At 38.8% G+C, this 17,930-nt stretch overlaps 2 protein-coding genes across 2 annotated transcripts in view; one reads left to right on the top strand and one right to left on the bottom strand.

Moving 5' to 3' along the window:
* Positions 1-17,930, bottom strand: part of UBAC2 (UBA domain containing 2) — a 101,802-nt gene that overhangs the window by 82,361 nt on the left and 1,511 nt on the right. Inside the window, exons 2-4 of the mRNA XM_074911015.1 lie at positions 9,217-9,344; positions 4,334-4,453; positions 3,793-3,899 (exon numbers count right to left, since the gene is read on the bottom strand). Of these exons, the coding sequence (XP_074767116.1) occupies positions 3,793-3,899; positions 4,334-4,453; positions 9,217-9,344 (355 nt within the window). The remainder of the gene's footprint in view (positions 1-3,792; positions 3,900-4,333; positions 4,454-9,216; positions 9,345-17,930) is intronic.
* Positions 1,252-2,214, top strand: GPR18 (G protein-coupled receptor 18). The gene has a single exon (XM_074930854.1). It carries the CDS (start codon positions 1,252-1,254, stop codon positions 2,212-2,214), a length of 963 nt encoding a protein of 320 aa, XP_074786955.1.

The raw sequence follows: 17,930 nt of genomic DNA on the forward strand, positions 1-17,930 counted from the left end.
TTAATGCATTCTCCACTTCTGGAGATAAAACACACAGGAACTATACAGTCTTTTGCTCTTGAGAAAAGTTTTGGTGCCTAACTGATACTGTAGGAGTTACTTGGCTGGCTGTCACAAGCAGGAAGATCAGACAAACAACTAATTGTTTCCTCCTCCTCCTCCTCCTCCTCTTCACAAAGCTGCCACAGGGCTGGGTAAAAGGCCAAACAAGAAGAACCCTCCCATGCAAAGTCATGAAACTGTGATCACAGCAAGAGCCAGGAAAGCAGGGGGCTGTGGGATAACTGAAACACCCATGCAAACACCAGGTAAGGTCTGACATCCTCAAGTGGCTCCCAAGTAAACCAGGGGACGTCTTTCAGCTCTCATCACCCAAGTCTGCATAATGACATTTCAGATGACCAAGAAGCTGAGAGAAGCAACACAACTGTGCTCTGGAGCAGCTGGCTACCAGCCAGCAACTTTCCCCCACCAACAAACACTGTTCACATAGTGCCTGGTTGGAGACTGGGCTGTTTCCCATCTTTTTGCTTTCTAAATAGGAAATCTATTCATCTATTCACCTCATTCATATATCAGGTGATTGGTTCTGATGCCGTGGGATTAAATACTGTATTAGAAGTTATGTAGCAAAACAGCTTTTTAGTGTCTTTTATGACAACAGCATGCAGACATTCTTTTGGGAGCCAAGTAGATCCTAGACAGATAAAATGCAAACTCAATACTTCACTTTCCATATCCAAATGTCACTACATGGTACACTCATTTAATTATTTTCATAACTATTTTTAGACATTACTTTTTCAACAGAGACAATCTGAAGAAATATTTTCTTCAGAAAATATCTCTCTTACCTCAATTACAGCTGTTTCAATCTAATTATCAGCTACTGAATAACACTCAAAGTTGCTGGTCACTCTTGACTTTCTGATTCCTTATGTAAGAAATCTCTTAAATAATTAAAAATATTTAATTAAAACTAGCTTACAAATAACTATTTCTTACAAGTCTGATAGTACATGTACCTCCTTCAGAGCACAATAATGTATTTGTAGTCAGAAAAAGCAACAAGGCTAGCACATTTTCACAGCTGAACAATACAATCTCATTACTAAACCCCATTCCACAACAATCCTCTTGTTTGTTTTTAAAAGAAAGTTTTTATTTATCTGAGAATAACTTTTCATATTTTATTTATTTTTAGGATATTTATGGCGTGCAACAACTATTCCTAAATTCAATTAAAATACGATGTCTGGAGATCACCACCCTGAAGAATACAGGATTGCATCACTGGTCTTCTACAGTTTTGTATTCACAGTGGGATTGTTGGTGAATGCCACTGCACTATGGGTTTTCAGCTGCACTACGAAGAAGCGAACAACTATAACTGTATATATGATGAATGTGGCATTACTTGACATAATTTTTATATTTTCCTTGCCTTTTCGGATAATCTACTATGGGAAAGAAACGTGGCCTTTTGGAGATACATTCTGTGGGGTTATCAGTGCTTTCACTATATTTTATCCAGCCATTGCTCTGTGGTTGCTCACTTTTATAAGCGTAGACAGATTTATGGCTATTGTTCAGCCCAAACATGTCAAAGAACTAAAAAATACAAAAAAAGCTGTGCTGGCTTGCACTGGAATCTGGGTAATGACCCTCGCAACAACATCCCCATTGCTGTTTTTACAGTCTGATCCAGACAAAGCCTTGAATTTCACTACCTGCATGAAAATGCTTGATATCATCCATTTAAAGGAAGTAAATACATTGAACTTTTCTCGCTTGATTTTTTTCTTTTTGATTCCCTTGTTTATCATGATGGGGTGTTACCTAGTCATTATTTACAATTTTATCCATGGCAAGACTTCTAAACTGAAGCCTAAGGCCAAGGAGAGATCCATAAGAATTATAGTTACTCTGATTGCTCAAGTACTTGTCTGCTTTGTACCCTTCCACATTTGCTTCGCCTTCCTGATGCTGCAAAATGAAGATACAACTTACAATCCCTGGGCAGCCTTTACCACCTTTCTCATGAATCTCAGTACGTGCTTGGATGTTATACTGTACTATATTGTTTCTAAACAATTTCAGGCGAGAGTCATCAGTGTAATTCTTTATCGCAATTACCTTCGAAGTGTGCGCAGGAAAAGTTTTCGAACTGGAAGTGTAAGATCACTCACTAATATGAACAGTGAAATGGTATAAAAAGAGAAAAAAAGTCAGGGACTTTTATAATGTAAATAAGTGATTTTTTTTTTTCCCTGAATTCTAGCATTTTGACTATGCTGAAGAATGTTCTATAGCTATAATAGAAGCAACACATACATTTGTTGAACTGTAAATGTGAGAGAAGCAGAATAATTGCACCTCTTTATATCTGCTTATGTAAATCTCAGATGGACTAAAACCTAGTACCAGTGTTAATTAAGCTTTTCAATGCTTGTCATCTCAAAAAATTGTGAATGTTGTCAGACACAAAAAAGTGACTATTAGTATAATAAAGCAGACAACACTGAAGAATTATTATGCAATGCATATATGATTTTTTTATATTTGCACAAGCAAATGCTCCTGAAACTACTGTATATCCCACACTTCTAAAATTAGCTTCATTCTCTCAGATCAATGTTAGCATGACTTAAAGAGAAAGCATATTTCATTCAACTAAAAACTTCTTTGATGTAGATTTCTTTGTAACTGACAACATTCTGCTGTCACTGATAAAAATACCATCAAAAGGTGTAATAGTCGAACAGTTCATTAGTTCCCTGTGGGTATGATGTGCACATTTATCACACCCTACTCTTGCGCAAAGTATCATTTCACACAGACAAAAATACAGAATTTGACCAGACACGGTAGCAGTCTATGTCCCAGCAACAAACTTCAAGGTAGCAAATATAATGAGTAACTGCAGTAGCAATGAAGCTCTCAACTCCTTTTGAATACTCACACATTACAAAATATATATCTTCATAACACCAAACATATGTTTTTTCTTCCTTACTAAATCAGCCTTTAGCTACTTTCAAGTAGAAATTTAAAAAGCCTAATATGGTGTTTAATAGTAAAAATCTTGCTCCAAAAGCTTTTCTTATTGACTCAGAGTGTGCGACACATGGAAACTCAAGTCTGTATGAGGCTGATCTCACCTGTCAGAAGCTTAACCACAAAGGCTCTGCAAGCTCTACAGTTCTATTGTAACATTTCTTACCAACTGCAGAAATCTCAAATACAGGCTATGCAGAACTGAACCACTAAATACCTTTAATCTTTAAGAACTTCAAATGCAAGTGCTAAACAGAGTAACATTCTCTCGTGCTCAATTTTTGAAACACAAGCATACAAAATACCAGTATGAAATGCATGTAACTGCATATGCATTTTAAGGTGAACATAAAGATAAGAATTACAGTTGTGCTGCTTTGTGATTTAAGAAAGAAATCAGCACCAGCTGGATTTCAGTTTTCAGATTTACCAACTTGAACAAAACCAAATACAGCAATAATTTGTACAGTGCAAGCTGTGTTTCAATCACATTGACAGTGGAAATGGCACTAACAGAACGTAATCGTTATATGGATAAATTATAAATTAATTAAACACAGATCACAACTAGGAAATGAATATTTGAAAATATAATAGTTGCGCCAAGAACTTTTACACTGTAGTTCAAAAGAGGATTAAATTTAATTTGAAGAAAATTTTTTTTAAATTAAAATCTGAAAAAAATAATCCCTTGAAACTATATCTAAAATAACCAATCCATTAGGAGCTACTTACAAACCAGAAGGCAAGCTGTTGATGGTGATGCCAAATATATACTGAGTGATTTCTACAAGGAGAAGATCAAACAAAGCTGAGAGCATCCAAGCACCCAGTAAAAAGGACTGTAAAGATAAAGTTTAATTTGAATTAATTTGACAGTTTAAAAATAAGGTTTTAATGTATCTCTAAATAAAAGAAAAAACAAGAAAACCACTACACTAGTTCAATTAAGACAAGTAAAATCTTTTGCACAACATAATTCCAGATCTACATCTCTAGATAGTGAAGAATGAAGAGTTAGATGTGTGGTCAAAATTATATTCTATGGGTCTGATAACTTTCAACTAATACAACTGCAAACTTTAATTAAAAAAATCCACTGACTGCAAGATATTATCAATTTAGATTTATGGAAACCAAATTCTCTTTAAAACCCTTTAACACATATTTCTATACAAAATGTTAGCAATAAAACTGCAATATTAATCCAAGATTGCAAGATTTTATACAGTGTAGAAAACAGTTTCTATTAAAAAAAAATATAACTGGAACTTACTGAAAATTTTCTGCTGCCATATCTTCTTTCAAATATTCTAAAGTTGTAAATGAGCAGACTGCTGCAAAATGTGTCTTTCAAATCAAGACATATTGTTCTCCCACATACAAGTCTCCAAATCTAGAAGGTTAAAGATCGTCATGTTAAGTCTCTCTTCCTTGAAGAAAATTCTTTACAGAATTTGTCCTCAGACTGAATATAATACTGAAGTCAGATAACAGAAATGTAGTACATTTGAGGAAGGAAATACAGTAGAATGTTATAGAGAGCTCAAGAAGTCTGTTTAAAAATAAAGTATTTTCAAGGAAGAGGTCTACCTGTTAAAATAAACCTACAATTGAAACAAAGTCAAATACATTTCTATGTCCCTAGTTCACATTTACAAATAAAAATGGAAATCACAATCCTTGTAAGTTTTAGAATTACTGAAAAAATTTTTTTTTTTTGAAGTGACCTCCAGATACCAACTAGTTCAGTGTACTCCTACAAGCAGGTCTAATCAGATCACCTTGCTCCAAGCCCTGTCAAGTCAAGTCTTGAACAGCTCCAAGGATGGAGATTCAACAGCCTTTCTGGGCAAACCTGTGCCAGTGTTTGGCCACCCCCATGGTTTAAAAAACTGAATCAAATCCTTACATATAGGCAGAATTTCCCATGTTCCACCTTGCATCCACTACCGCTTGCTATACAGGGCTCTCAGTCTCTCCTCATACGGCAAATGCTCCAGCCCCTGCCCGTATTGGTGGCCCTCACCTTGACTCTCTGCAGTATATCAAGGTCTATCTTGTGCTCAGGAGCCCAGCCAAAGGGACAGCATTCCAGATATGGTCTCACACAGGCTTAATAGAGAGGAAGGATCGCCCCACCAGGCCTCCCTGTGAGGCTCTTCCTAATGCAGCCCAGGATGCTGTTGCCTTTTTAGCCACTATGCTGCATTGCTGGCTCATGTTCAACTTAAGTCTCCAGTAGGACCCCCAGGGCCTCTTCTGTAAAGCTGATTTCCAGCTGGTCAGCCCCTGGCTTGTACAGGTGCATGTGCCCCTCCAGGGAGGCACTGCATTTGCCTTTGCTGAACTTTGTGAGATTCCTGTTGACCCCCTTTTCCCCTCTGAACGGCAGCAGAACTAACTGGTGTATCAGCTACTCATCCAAGTTTTACACCATTCACAGGCTTGTTGAGAGCACACTCTGTCCTGCTGTCCAGGTTATGAATGAAGACATTAAACATTACTGGCCCCCATATTCATCCCTGACATATATCACTAATCAACGGCCTCCAGCTGGACTTTGTGCCACTGATCACAACCCTGTGACCCTGTCAGTTAAGCCGCCTTTCAATCTACTTCACTGCCTACTTATCTCATCTGTACTTCATGAGTTTGTTTGAGGATGTTATGGGAGACTGCAAAAAACTATACTGAAGTCAAAATAAACAACATCACTTCTCTCCCCTCACAGTCATCTACCTTATCATAGAAGGCTATCAGGTTAGTCAAGCCTTCCATTTCATAAATCTGGGCTGACTGCTCCCAGTCACTTTATTGCTCTTTGTGTGTCCATAAGAGATTTCTAGGAGGACTTGTTTCATCACTTTCTCAGAGATCCAGATGATGCTGACTGGCCTGTAGTTCCCCAATCTCTCTTGCCTTTTCTGAAGACAGAAATGACATCTTCTTTCTTCCAGTTCTTGGGAACCTTCCTTGATCACAATGATCTTTCAGAGATAATCCAGGGTGGCCTCACAGTGACATGAGTCAAGTCCTCCAAAACTTGTGGATGTACACCATCAGGTCCCAAGAACTTGTAGTATGTCCAGTTAATTTAAACATTCCCTAGCCTGATCTTCCTTCACTGAGTTTAAGCCTTCATTGCTCCAGACTTTTGCACTGATCTCAGCAGCCTGAGACTGCTGAAAACAAGTCTTACGACTAAAGAACCGAGACATGGCCTTGGCCTTTTCTATGTCTTCTGTCTCCAGGTCCCTGTTCCCACACAGCAGCAGGCCTACATTTTCTTTAGTCTTCCTTTTGCTGATATTCCTGTAGAAGCCCTTCTTGTTGCCCTTCACATCCTTTGTCAGATTCAACTCCAGGTAGGCTTTGGCCTTCCTAATCCATTCCCAGACAGCATCTTCATATTCCTCCCAGGTCACCTGCTCTGCTTCTACTTCTTGCATGCTTTTTATGTCTGAGTGTAGTCAGGAGCAACTTGTTCATTCTTGCAGGCCTCCTGAACACCTTTGCTTGACTTTCTGTACACCGGATGAGCCATTCTTGAGCCTGGATAACATGATCTTAGAAAACCAACCAGATGTCCTGGTACACTCCTTTTTCAGGAACCATATCCCATAGGAGTCTTCCAAGCAGATCTCCTAATAGGTCAAAGTCCACTCTCCTGAATCCCAGGGTTGCAATCCTGCAATTTGCCTTGTCCCCTCATCTCATGATCACTGCAACCAAGGCTGTCTCTGATCTTCACATGCCCAACCAGTTCTTCTTCCTTGTTTGTAAGTATGGGGTCCAGACACTACATCTTCCCTCATCAGCTCTTTTATCATCTGCGTTAGGAAGTTGCTATCAATGCACTCCAGTAACCGCCCGGACTGCCTGTGCCCTGTTGTGTTGCCCTCCCAGCACATATCAGGATAGTTAAAGTCCTCTGTGAGAGCCATGAAATCATGAGGCTGATTCCAGGTGTCTGAAGAAGGCCTCATCTACTTCATCATGACCAGGTGGAGCAAACTCCATCACCAAAGGCAGCTGTGCTGGTCTGCCCTCAAATCCTGACCCATAAGCTCTCAACTTCCTCATGTCCCAAGACAAAGCTCTGTGCAGTTCTGCTGCTCTTTCAAATAAAGAGCAATTCTCCTTGCCTGCCCTTTCTAAAGAGCTTGTATCTGCCTTGCAGCACTCCCACTATGTGAGCTAACCCACCACATCTCCGTGACCTCAATGAGATTGTAGCCCTGTAACGGCATATGACCTTTAATTCCTCTTATTTGTTCCCTATGTAGGGCGCAGGAGTGTACAGACACTTCAGAGAGGCACCCAGTCATGCTGATTTCCCAGAAAACCAGAAAATGGGAGTGTTCCACATAATGCTGTCCCATAGGTACTCCCTTATTTATGTGCATATACTTGAAGCGGGTCCTTTTCAGTCCTCTTTTGTTGGTTACAGGATCCCTTCTGTTCACACCACCCCGTACCCTTTGCTGGCTAACCCAGCCCACTGCCTTCTCACTTGACTGTGTGTTGTCATCTCCCTCCTGTGGTGTTCCTGTCTTAAAGTTCTCCTCACCAGGCTGGCAGGCCTGTTAGCAGAGACGCTTTTGTCCCACTTGGCCAGGTGGATCCCATCTCTTCCAGGCAGTCCTCTATCCTCAGAGAAGGTCCCATGTGCACAAAAACTGAATGTTGCCAACACCAGACATGCAACCTATTGTGACCCACAGGATCTGTCCGCTTCACCTTGGTTGGCTGCTCCCTGTCTTCTTTGTGTCCTGCATGTGTTGAGCAAATCTTTTTAGCAGCCATTTCTCCATGGCCTTCCTAGAGACCAAGGTAAGGCTGAGTGGCCTGATGTTACCTGGATCCTCCTTCCTGCCCTTCCAAGATGGTTTCTTTGAATAAGACACAGCTACTACTGTTTTTCAGCAGATCAAACAAATGAAAAGAGAGGATTCTTCTAAAGACAAATTGCAAAACAAACAAATAAACAAACCCCAAACCCACAACATTTCCATTTAAAACTTGAATAGTTTCTCAGACTTTCTCATCCCCTTCCCCAAACACTTGGTTGTAACACTTTTAAAAGGCAGACATTAATTTATGTATTTTTGCTGTACAGCATTAGCAAGACACTTGGAAAATATAAGCAGTGCTCTTGCAGAGTTGAAGTCTGCATCATTACAATAAAGCTCTTGTTGACAAGAAAGATCACAGAGACTGCAACATCACAGAGTATCACTAGCTAGGTCTAATAATCTTTTAAGGTTTATATGCTACAGTGGCATCCCCAAAGACATTAAGTTGACTACATACTTTTTTTGATCTAACTGTAAAACATGTGGGCTAAGATAATTAGAGGCATCTGCAGACCCTTCTCTGTTGAGTAGTTTGTCATTTCAAAAAATGAAAAAGATCAAATACACACAAAACTTACCTAATCACGTCTAAGCGTATTATTTCAACAATTACAACTGATACTAGAGGATTCTTAATTAAGCTGAGAACAAAACCTCACAATACCTGAACGATAAACTATCTCAGTTTGAACTGGAAATAAGCAAGAATTGCCTAGTAAAATAATTAACCAATCCAGCAGATTACTGAGGAGCATGACAAACTCCCCCATCACTTGGAATCTTCCAGTTAGAAGCAGCAGTTCTATTCAACAGGCAAATTTTAGTTTTCCATGATTAACTACAACAGAGTTACAGAGGGGAAGTTATGGCCTCTGTTGTTAAAATAATTCATATATAATCAGTGTACCCCATCACAACATCATTCTTCAACCTTAAAACCTAAGCACAAGAAGATACTGACATTCATATTATAATAGTTCTGTTGTTACACAGGTTAAACCAGCAAGCTTCCAAATGCCAGTGGCTGGAAGGAAAAATGATACAAAACCAATCATTTCCCAGGCAAAAGAAAGAAGTGAAAAGCTATGTTGATTGTTTCAGATCACTTTTTCTCACTTTTTCCAAAAAGTGGTGTACTGGAGTAACATAAAAAAAAAAAAAAAAAAAAAAAGGTAGGAACAAGCTGGTCTACAACAGTGAATAAAGGGAAAGAATCGAAGGAGAAACAGACCAGGGAAAAAGATCGCATGGAAGAACATAGTTTGCAGTCTCTCTCCACACAAAATTAATTGACTCTTACCTGAAAATCGTCTTTTATAGCTTGTAGGTTATAGGCAAAGAACTTCTGATAATGTTGGAAGAGCAGAGTCAATAGAATCGAGATGGCACTTGGGACTAGTAGCAGACTCTTTGACAAAGGTGCTTTATCTTAAAGACAAAAACCAAACAAACAAAAAGCCATTTTAGAGAAAAGTCCCTCACATTTAAAAAGTTACGTATTTAAACGGGTGATTGCAAAACATAATAGCACTGCACCACTGATTACCTCAAGAATTTCCCAAGTTCTCAACACCTTGCAAACTGATAGAGAAAACACACCAACCAAAGGAAGTCTTTGGAGATATTAATGACAGTTAAATAGTAACCAGACATTTTGTTTTCAACATTCTCTCAAGAAATTAATGCCTTGAAGAACTATCCTTTTATAGAAATTAGGCAGTGATTTGTATTGACACAAGTTGATGTTACTCTGCTAACCATAAGCTCTACTTTTATGATTAGATTTTTTTTGTGCGATACACATCAGGAGGGCAGAGAGCCTGGCTGAATTTTTTTTTTTTTTAATGCAAGAAAACTACCCACCTTTCAATTCTTTCTTTGTTTAGGTTTTTGGGTTTTTTTTTTCCTCTCCAAAAATAAGGTCTATAGTCTTTAGACATCCATTTTTTAAATTATTCATTCCTCTGATTTGGTTGGATGCTTCAAAAAAGTTTGAAGCCATCAGAGTACCACAGAACACTGGGGGAAAGAAGAAGCTGGAGCTGTCTGGAAGTTACTGCACACACAATGCACACACATATTCACTTGAAACCTCAGGCAATGCTCCCTTAGTGAGCTTAACTTAGTTAAATTAACTTTTCTTAATGTGAAAAGGTCAGTTTTATAACCAGGATACAACAGATATTTGAAAGGACACTCTATATCAGAACAATGGTAGTAGTGACAACAATAGCCATTTCTGAACCAAAGTTTCATAAAACTTCCTATTTTACTATCAAATACATCTACATTATTTTATGAGTTTAAATAAATTTTTACAAGAACTCATTAATCCTATAATACTTTTCACATAAGGATCACATTACCACAAAAAAGGTGACAAGCAAATCACTAGATTTCCCACCGTGACTATGTATCTCTAGACACCTTTAATACTTATTTTTATATTTTACTGTAATTTTCATATCATTAGATCATTTTTACATTACAGGTAATATACACTTGAAATACTTTATTCTGTCAAGTTCATTCCTAATTGGAATGCATTCAAAAATAACCAACCAACAGAAAGAACCTTGTCTGTTTTCTCCAAAAGTGTGAACACACATTTTTATGATGAGTCTCCTTTTAGCTTTCAGCTTAGACACTTTAAACCTTGATATAGGAGAAAAGTACTTATTTTTAAGCACATCATCAAGCAAAAAACCACAGAAGTAACTAATGCATTAATGTGACCGTCACCCACAGGGAGCATCACATGAGTAACGGAAACTTCTACTCTCAAGCTTCTCAAAATATCATCATGGTTGGTAAGTTTATTCTTGCCCAGTAAACTTGAGAAAGATAAACTCTTCCAGATAAATAACACATCTCCGGAAAGGTTTTTTCCAAGTGTTTCACTGTACAATGTAGTATTTTGTTTTACCCCTCAAAAGCATATAGATCCTTAATAAGGAATGCTGTGACATCACCAGCAACTCCTCCACCGCTGTGGAATGTTTCAACCAGTAAGACCAAAAATTAGTAACAACCCCAGATACTGCACAATCAGGCATTCTGACATAGCTAAATTCCTTACTTAGAATGTAAAGGTAAAATTTAGAAAGCAAAATTCCAGTCCAGTGGATCTGAAACCATGTGCAGGTTGGAAACATGTACTACCAACCTACCGGGGTACCAGTGGCTGCTGGTAGCACCAATGTAAATGTGCACACGGAAGAGAAAAACACAGTGGCTCTATACCACATAAAGAAAGCAGAATGAAAGGATAAACTCTCATTTTGACCCCGAAGAGTTAAAATACATCAAATACTATCTTCAAAGACCTTGGAATAAATTTGCAACCCCAAAATACTCCTTACATGGCAATTCTTTCAAACAACAGGCAGTAATAGCATTCGTGCTGCAACACAGATACTGAGCTTCCAAGAGAGAAATACTGTAATAACCAGCAGAACATGCCCATGCTATGAGGAAGAGCAAAGCATTAGCCTTCATTACAGATCTTTGCTTCTGCCTGGTGCAATGGACAAGTCCTCCCCAAAACTGCCCTCATAATCTCACAGTCAATCTAAACCTCCACATTCCACCACTGCACTCACTACAAAGCCCACAGATCTTCCACAAGCTACTAGTTTCCTGGCTGCCAGTACCACTTTCAACATACGGAATGTTAAGGAATAGATGTGTCCGTCTGTCACAGAGGGGGATGTTTATGACACAACTGCTCAGATAATTGCAGCTTCAGAAGCCACCACTGCACTAGTAAGAATATGAAAGCTGTGGTGGTAGCTACAAGTTTTTAAAAGATTTACAGTACCCTGATGGTTCACCTCTCACAGGTGAAGAGACATAGCAGATAAGCAAATCAAAACTAGCAGCCAGACAAAGATACCATTTCAGAAGGGCTTTTCAGGGAACAACTTCACCCTCTGGACTGCTATTCCAGGCCTGAGACTCAAGCGTTGATGTGGGGGAGGACCTCATTGCCAGCACCAGCTGATGAGCAGTAGCTGCAGATGCTTAAATTAGCTCAGGATGTTTTTTGTGGGGATCCCTACTGAGTTTACACCACAGCTGCAGATGAAACATGCTGTGTAGCAGCTTTTTTTTCCACTATCATCTGCAAACTTCCCAAACCAAGCTGCTATGAGGCAGACATGCTGCTTTCATACAGACAATTAACATCTGGGGACTGCTACAATGGCACAAAATACTCAAGAACCATTTTTTAGTGCAGATGCACAACATCTGTGAGTCTTTTAAACCATAACCAAGGCATGTGAATGCACAGTACTTCCCAAAAACCTGTATTTTGAGTGGTTGCATTAAGTTATCATGCAGACATTCACCTATATTCCAAGATCTGTTCAAGAACCTGCAGCAGGTTCACCAACCAACCGAAACATTTCAAAACAGTCAGAGTTGTCAAGGACTCTTGCCTACTCTTTTCCCTTCAGATGCAAGTTTGCTACACATCAAACAGCAGCATAAACACCTCCACCTGAATGCCTGGAAACCTTGCCTGTCCTTTACTGTAATGGCTGATGAAACCCATATGCAAATCTGAACAGCAATTTTTAAGTGCTTCCTAGACACCTATGTGTGCTTTTGAGAGACGGGAGCAATTTTACTAGATCTGAGGAATAAAAACTTGTCTTTATTATAATCACACACTGAGTCCTGAACAGTAGCTGAGAACAAATGAGAGCATACCATGGAGGGAGGATGACAAGAGATAGGGACACGTGTAACACTGCTTGAGGAATCTGGAAGACACCAGGAGATTGCATGCTGACTGGCAGGATGGAATTTAACCACATGATTATTATTTTTTTTTTTTAGAGTTTATTCAATCCAGTGTAAGTATTTTTCTAATATTTCATCCTTTGGAAAAAAAAAAAAAAAACAAAAAACAAAACAAACAAACATGCAATACCAGGGGATCCTGCAAAAGCAATGAAGTTACTGCTTCCTGAAAGTACTACATGACTGAATGAAGTATCTGGGTCAAGAAAGCTCTTGCCCCTGGTCTAGGCTCAGAACACAGCCACAGGAAGGGGATCCTGTGTTCAGTCACTTCACAGCGTACTCTGGTGGTTAATCATAGAGATGCTCACAAGTGAACACAGTAAGAGTATCGCTGCAGGAAGACTTTCATCAAATGCTTATAAAATTAATGCAGAAGCCGAGAGGTAAATGTTAGTATATATATTAAGAAAGTCTGTAAAGAAACCAACTGAGGTTGTGCTTTAAATCTGTTTTTTAAAGGTGCTGGTTAAGATTGTAATCAAACCAGTTACCTATACAATTACTGTTTAGAAAGTTGGTCTTAGCCCAGGTTACAAACTATAAAATAATGAGGAGCTACAAAAGAAAAAGAAGAAAACCTTTGTTTCTAAAAGAACATTTGAAAAGAAATAAAAAACAAAACAGGTTGAAGTTAAAAAAAAGCTCATCGCATGAGTAGATTGTTCTTCCCAAACACAGAGCATATTACCATACTACTTTTAGTATACCCCGTCAGAAATATCAGGTATGGCTACACCACAAGACCATAGAGAGGTCCCCATGCTAGCTTGAAGTGAGCTAGCTCTGCGGCAGCAGCAGCAGCAGAATAGACGCGTTTTTGTGGTGTTCAGTGCATGGCTAATTGAACTGATGTGGCTAAGGCTGCTCCCAGAACTCAAGCTAATACTTTGAACCAGTTTGCACTGTGGCATGCTGATGTACCAGTTAATTTGTTTTCCCGTATAGTACTGTACTGCGTAATATTGTTATGCACATAATTCTGATATATTCAATACATACTTCATTTTTCCTTCAGTTATACCTCAAAGCATCAACTTACATACCTTTATTATTTTCCTGACCCTTCTGCCAAACAGCTCAGTTTTTCAGGTTATGCAAGCAGAGGAGCACAGCAGCGTACCCTTCTTGCCTTGGGGATTTTTAACAAATTGCTAGCACTGCGCTACAAGGTTCACAGAGAGGTAAAAGCATAAATTGCATTAGAGGAAATGCTTGCACGCAAGTTCAAAGGACTCACTACTACTATAAAAAGTAGCTTGTGTGCAGTATGCAAAGTAATCAAATACTTTCCAGATGCAGCAAGTGGATAGGCTTTAAAACAGGGACTTAGATTTTACCTTAAAGACTAGCTCTAACAGGCTTTCCTACTACACTCGTGTGCAATATTGCACATAGCATGAAGAATATTGGGAGGGAATGTTACAGTGTCTGCAGAAAAGTTTGGTGCTGGTCTTACAGGTTTAAGTTGTTGGAAAGGCCTTGATGTCTTATAATGGAAAGGGTTCTGCGTATCATAATTTGCTCCTGGGACATAGCATGTAAGTGAACAAGCAGCAAATACAGCTAAGTAGCATCAACCAGCCAGCCCAGTGTCAGTCTTCATGCACTCACTCTAGCCTTTGCTAGAGTCACTTGAAGTGCTTCAGCAGCATTCTTCAAGGAACTCAAGCTACTGGCAGACTGCAGCACAAGAAACCAGTCTGGTTGTAGCACCACAGCCCACCTCTCAAGCCCTTAACTTAAAGCCAGGTGCTGCAGCATGCTTCCTGAACACAGTGCAGTAACTTTTTAACAGCAGTTTTACAAGTCAAGTCAACTGGGTTAGCATCTTGCTAAGTCATTTGAATATGCCTGTGCTGTGCCTCCTACTATCCAAGGTAACTGGCTTTTTTTCCCAGGACATACCAGCTCCTCCAATATTCCAGATAACAGAAACAGTTTCCCTTAACAAGAGCAAACTGCCTTTGTCCTTTCAAATGGTGTTCTTCGTTGTTTCCTGACTTCAGTATCTCATAGTTGTAACATGTACCAGCTATGTTTATTTTTACATCTCCCCATCCAAAACTGTGTGTGCCATGCACTGAGTAGGTGTGTTACCAGCTCCCAGCACAGTCATCATCTGCTACACCTGATACTGCCTGTCTGGAATTCAGCATATCACTACTAGTAAAGGACCTACTTTTTTGAACTGGCTCACGTGCACCCAGTGTTGAACCACTTGTTTGCTGGAGGGATTTGCTTTTATATGTCTCTTGTAACATCACTTTTCAAGAACCTCTCTGCCTACACATGTGATTTTAAAAAGAGTACCGAACAGGATAAGTAGGACGGAGGATTTATACCAGGAAACTCTTAAACTAGGATAAGAAATACTAGAGAAACACTTTATGTAAGAACTCAACTGCAGTGCTCAAAGTCATGAGACATCTCCTTAAAAGGCACATGGACAAGGTCAAGGACTTCTCCACAGGCCCAGCTATTCAAGCATTATTTACAAGGAAGACCAACTTCAATAGAAGAGGTCAAGCAATACTTGAAGCTGAATCTGCGGTAAAGAAGTCACAAGTTTTGAATATTCCTTGGATGAAGACAGTATCAGTTCACTTCCCTGAACTACAGAGCCAGGATGTGAAACGAAATTTTCTGTGTAGCCACATATCATAGAGTAGCAACCACTGGCACCCATACTACAGAGGTGATCCACAAAGTCAGCTCAAGGTAAGTAATATAGACATAGTTTGTAATTGCTTTGAAAAATACTGTTTGTTCAGCATAGTAGTGGTGTATTAGCAGAAATAAAATTTGGCCATTGACCAAGTGAAGATCCATGTAACAAAGCCAGCCAAAAGGTCTATCTATGGCTACATCTAGATTATGTTTTTTATGACTGTTGTATCAACCGACTTAAATAACGCAACAACTATCTTGCCTGGAATGAAGAATGATAACAATCAGGACAAGCTACAGTAGATAAGTGGACTTCAGAAAATCTTAGACAAGCTAAAAGTACTCTGTTAAGATTGTAGTAGTATGTCAGGGCCACCTTATAATACAAAAGCAAAATGCATTCAGATTAAACAAACCCATCTGTATTCCTGGTCTAGAAATCTGGAAATGCAGCTACTCAGTAATCTCCACAGACACATAATCAAAATACTCAAGTTTTCCATCTACTCACTCAAGATTTTGTTCATGCATGCAGCCAAAGATTTTCCCAAATAAATGTCATAAATAAATTGTGCTAAAATAGAAGCTATAGTGTCTCCCTCCCACGTTTCCTAGAAACAATACATCAATATACTGCTAAGTGGCTTTGGTCTACCGAAGTTCAGTCATCTCTCCTGTCATATTTTGCCATATTAAATGTTTAGAATATTAAGCAATAACTTATTTTTAACAAGCACTCAGAATTTTTATTTGAATTATAAACTACCTTCTCTTGAGCACACACAGACACCATGTTTGGGACATTACAAAAGACAGAATTGACTCTAGGGTCAATCAAAGCTCCACGAATTTTTACAGCAAGAGGAATAACATATGATGAAAAATGTCCAAAACTTAACATCCTAATTAAATTATTCTATGTGATGAGGATCAAAGACCAGTTTAAAATGAGTATTTAGCACACATCTTGAAAATATCTTAATTATGTCAGTCTCCCTGTAGTTTAAAGTAATAGTTTGCTTTCATCAAAACAGCTAGAGATGAGAGAGGGAGCCTAGAAACACTAAGACAGGATGCAAGAATGGGAAAAGGGACTAATGAAGTATCAATCAAAAGGAGATAGGCCTTGTAGGACATAACTTACAAATTTGATTTATGTACTGCATCAAATAAAATATAAGGATTCTTATTTCTCTCATTTAGACCTCTAATGACAACACAGACTATTAAATTCATATTGTTTCCACAATCTCCTGGAATTTTATGATATAGCCCATTTATTTGTTTATTCTAAAATTAGCAGAAGAAATAAAATGCAAAGAATTCAAAGAACACGGACAATAATATCCTCCCTCACCCAAGATTCTGTCAACATTTATTAGACTAATATTACCAGATGGAGCAAAAAGTTTATAACCAGCTGCAACTGATACCCTAATGAGCCACTGGTTACTGTCCTCTCTCTTTCAGAAAAGTATTAAAACACAATTTCAAGAAGTAACAAGAACTAAAATACTTCAAATGAGTTAAATAATTGTTTAGGTTCTGATAAGTTTTAAAATCAAAAAGAAGTTTTAAAAAAGGTGAGGAGGCCAAACCCAGACTTGCTTCTATAAAACTAGAAACAAGGGGGTCTCTGGGACTCTTGCTAAAACACTTTGCACAAGAAGCCCAGTAAGAATCACATTACCAAAATGTAGTAGAGGTCTGGGGCCATTTGTTGTTTGTTTGTTTTCCCATTGTTAAAGAGGGAAATTCTGCAGAAAGGCGTGAAAACAAGGCAATGATGAAAACGAGGCAAAAAGAATACATGAACCTCTAATTTTTACTGCCACATCGATGTCTAAAGATGCTAAAACCCTTAATCTACTAGAAATATAATCAACAACTGGGTCACTTTTTAAAATGACCTAAGATATACATGACTGAAAGGCACTTAGTATTACTAAGTTTTACAAATGGTATTGACATATGGCTTTAACCAAACATTTCAGATGTTAAGAAGTCTGTTAGAGATAGCTACAGGAGCCTTCAGTCTGACCTGGCACGATCATTCTTATTGCTGTTGAACCAGGCATCTGCTTATTTTATCTAGGGTCTCTAATACAGATCCATTTATCCACCAACTGCGCCCCAACAATTGTTTGTCATTGCCCTTCTGCCCTTGGTTACTGCTCCCAAGACCCAGGGGCTGAACAGAACATGGACGTACATGTATGTTTCCCCGATGCAACTTCAGACACTGTCTCATTAACCGCTTAAACCATTGGATCCTGCGCATCAGTGACTGAATCCGTATACATACCTGCTGCTACTGCAGCAGTCACTTCTGCTACAAATGCAGAAACAGTCCGAAGGCACAGGGACATCTTAAACTGCCATAGTTGCGCACTATGCGAGCATGTGTCACTGCCACCTAAATACGTGCCTCTAGCCAAGTTTGTCAGTGCCCCTGTACCATCCAAGTCTTCTGAAAAATCACTTTAGGTTAACAGGTGAGTCAATAACAGTGTATGTTGTACTTGTTCTCCTGAA

Source organism: Athene noctua, chromosome 1 (assembly GCF_965140245.1).
Source record: "Athene noctua chromosome 1, bAthNoc1.hap1.1, whole genome shotgun sequence".
Lineage (NCBI taxonomy): Eukaryota > Metazoa > Chordata > Aves > Strigiformes > Strigidae > Athene > Athene noctua.

What these genes read in the sequence shown, in the direction of transcription:
- GPR18 (XM_074930854.1), top strand. Translation starts at nt 1,252, where the DNA reads ATGTCTGGAGATCACCACCCTGAAGAATACAGGATTGCATCACTGGTC.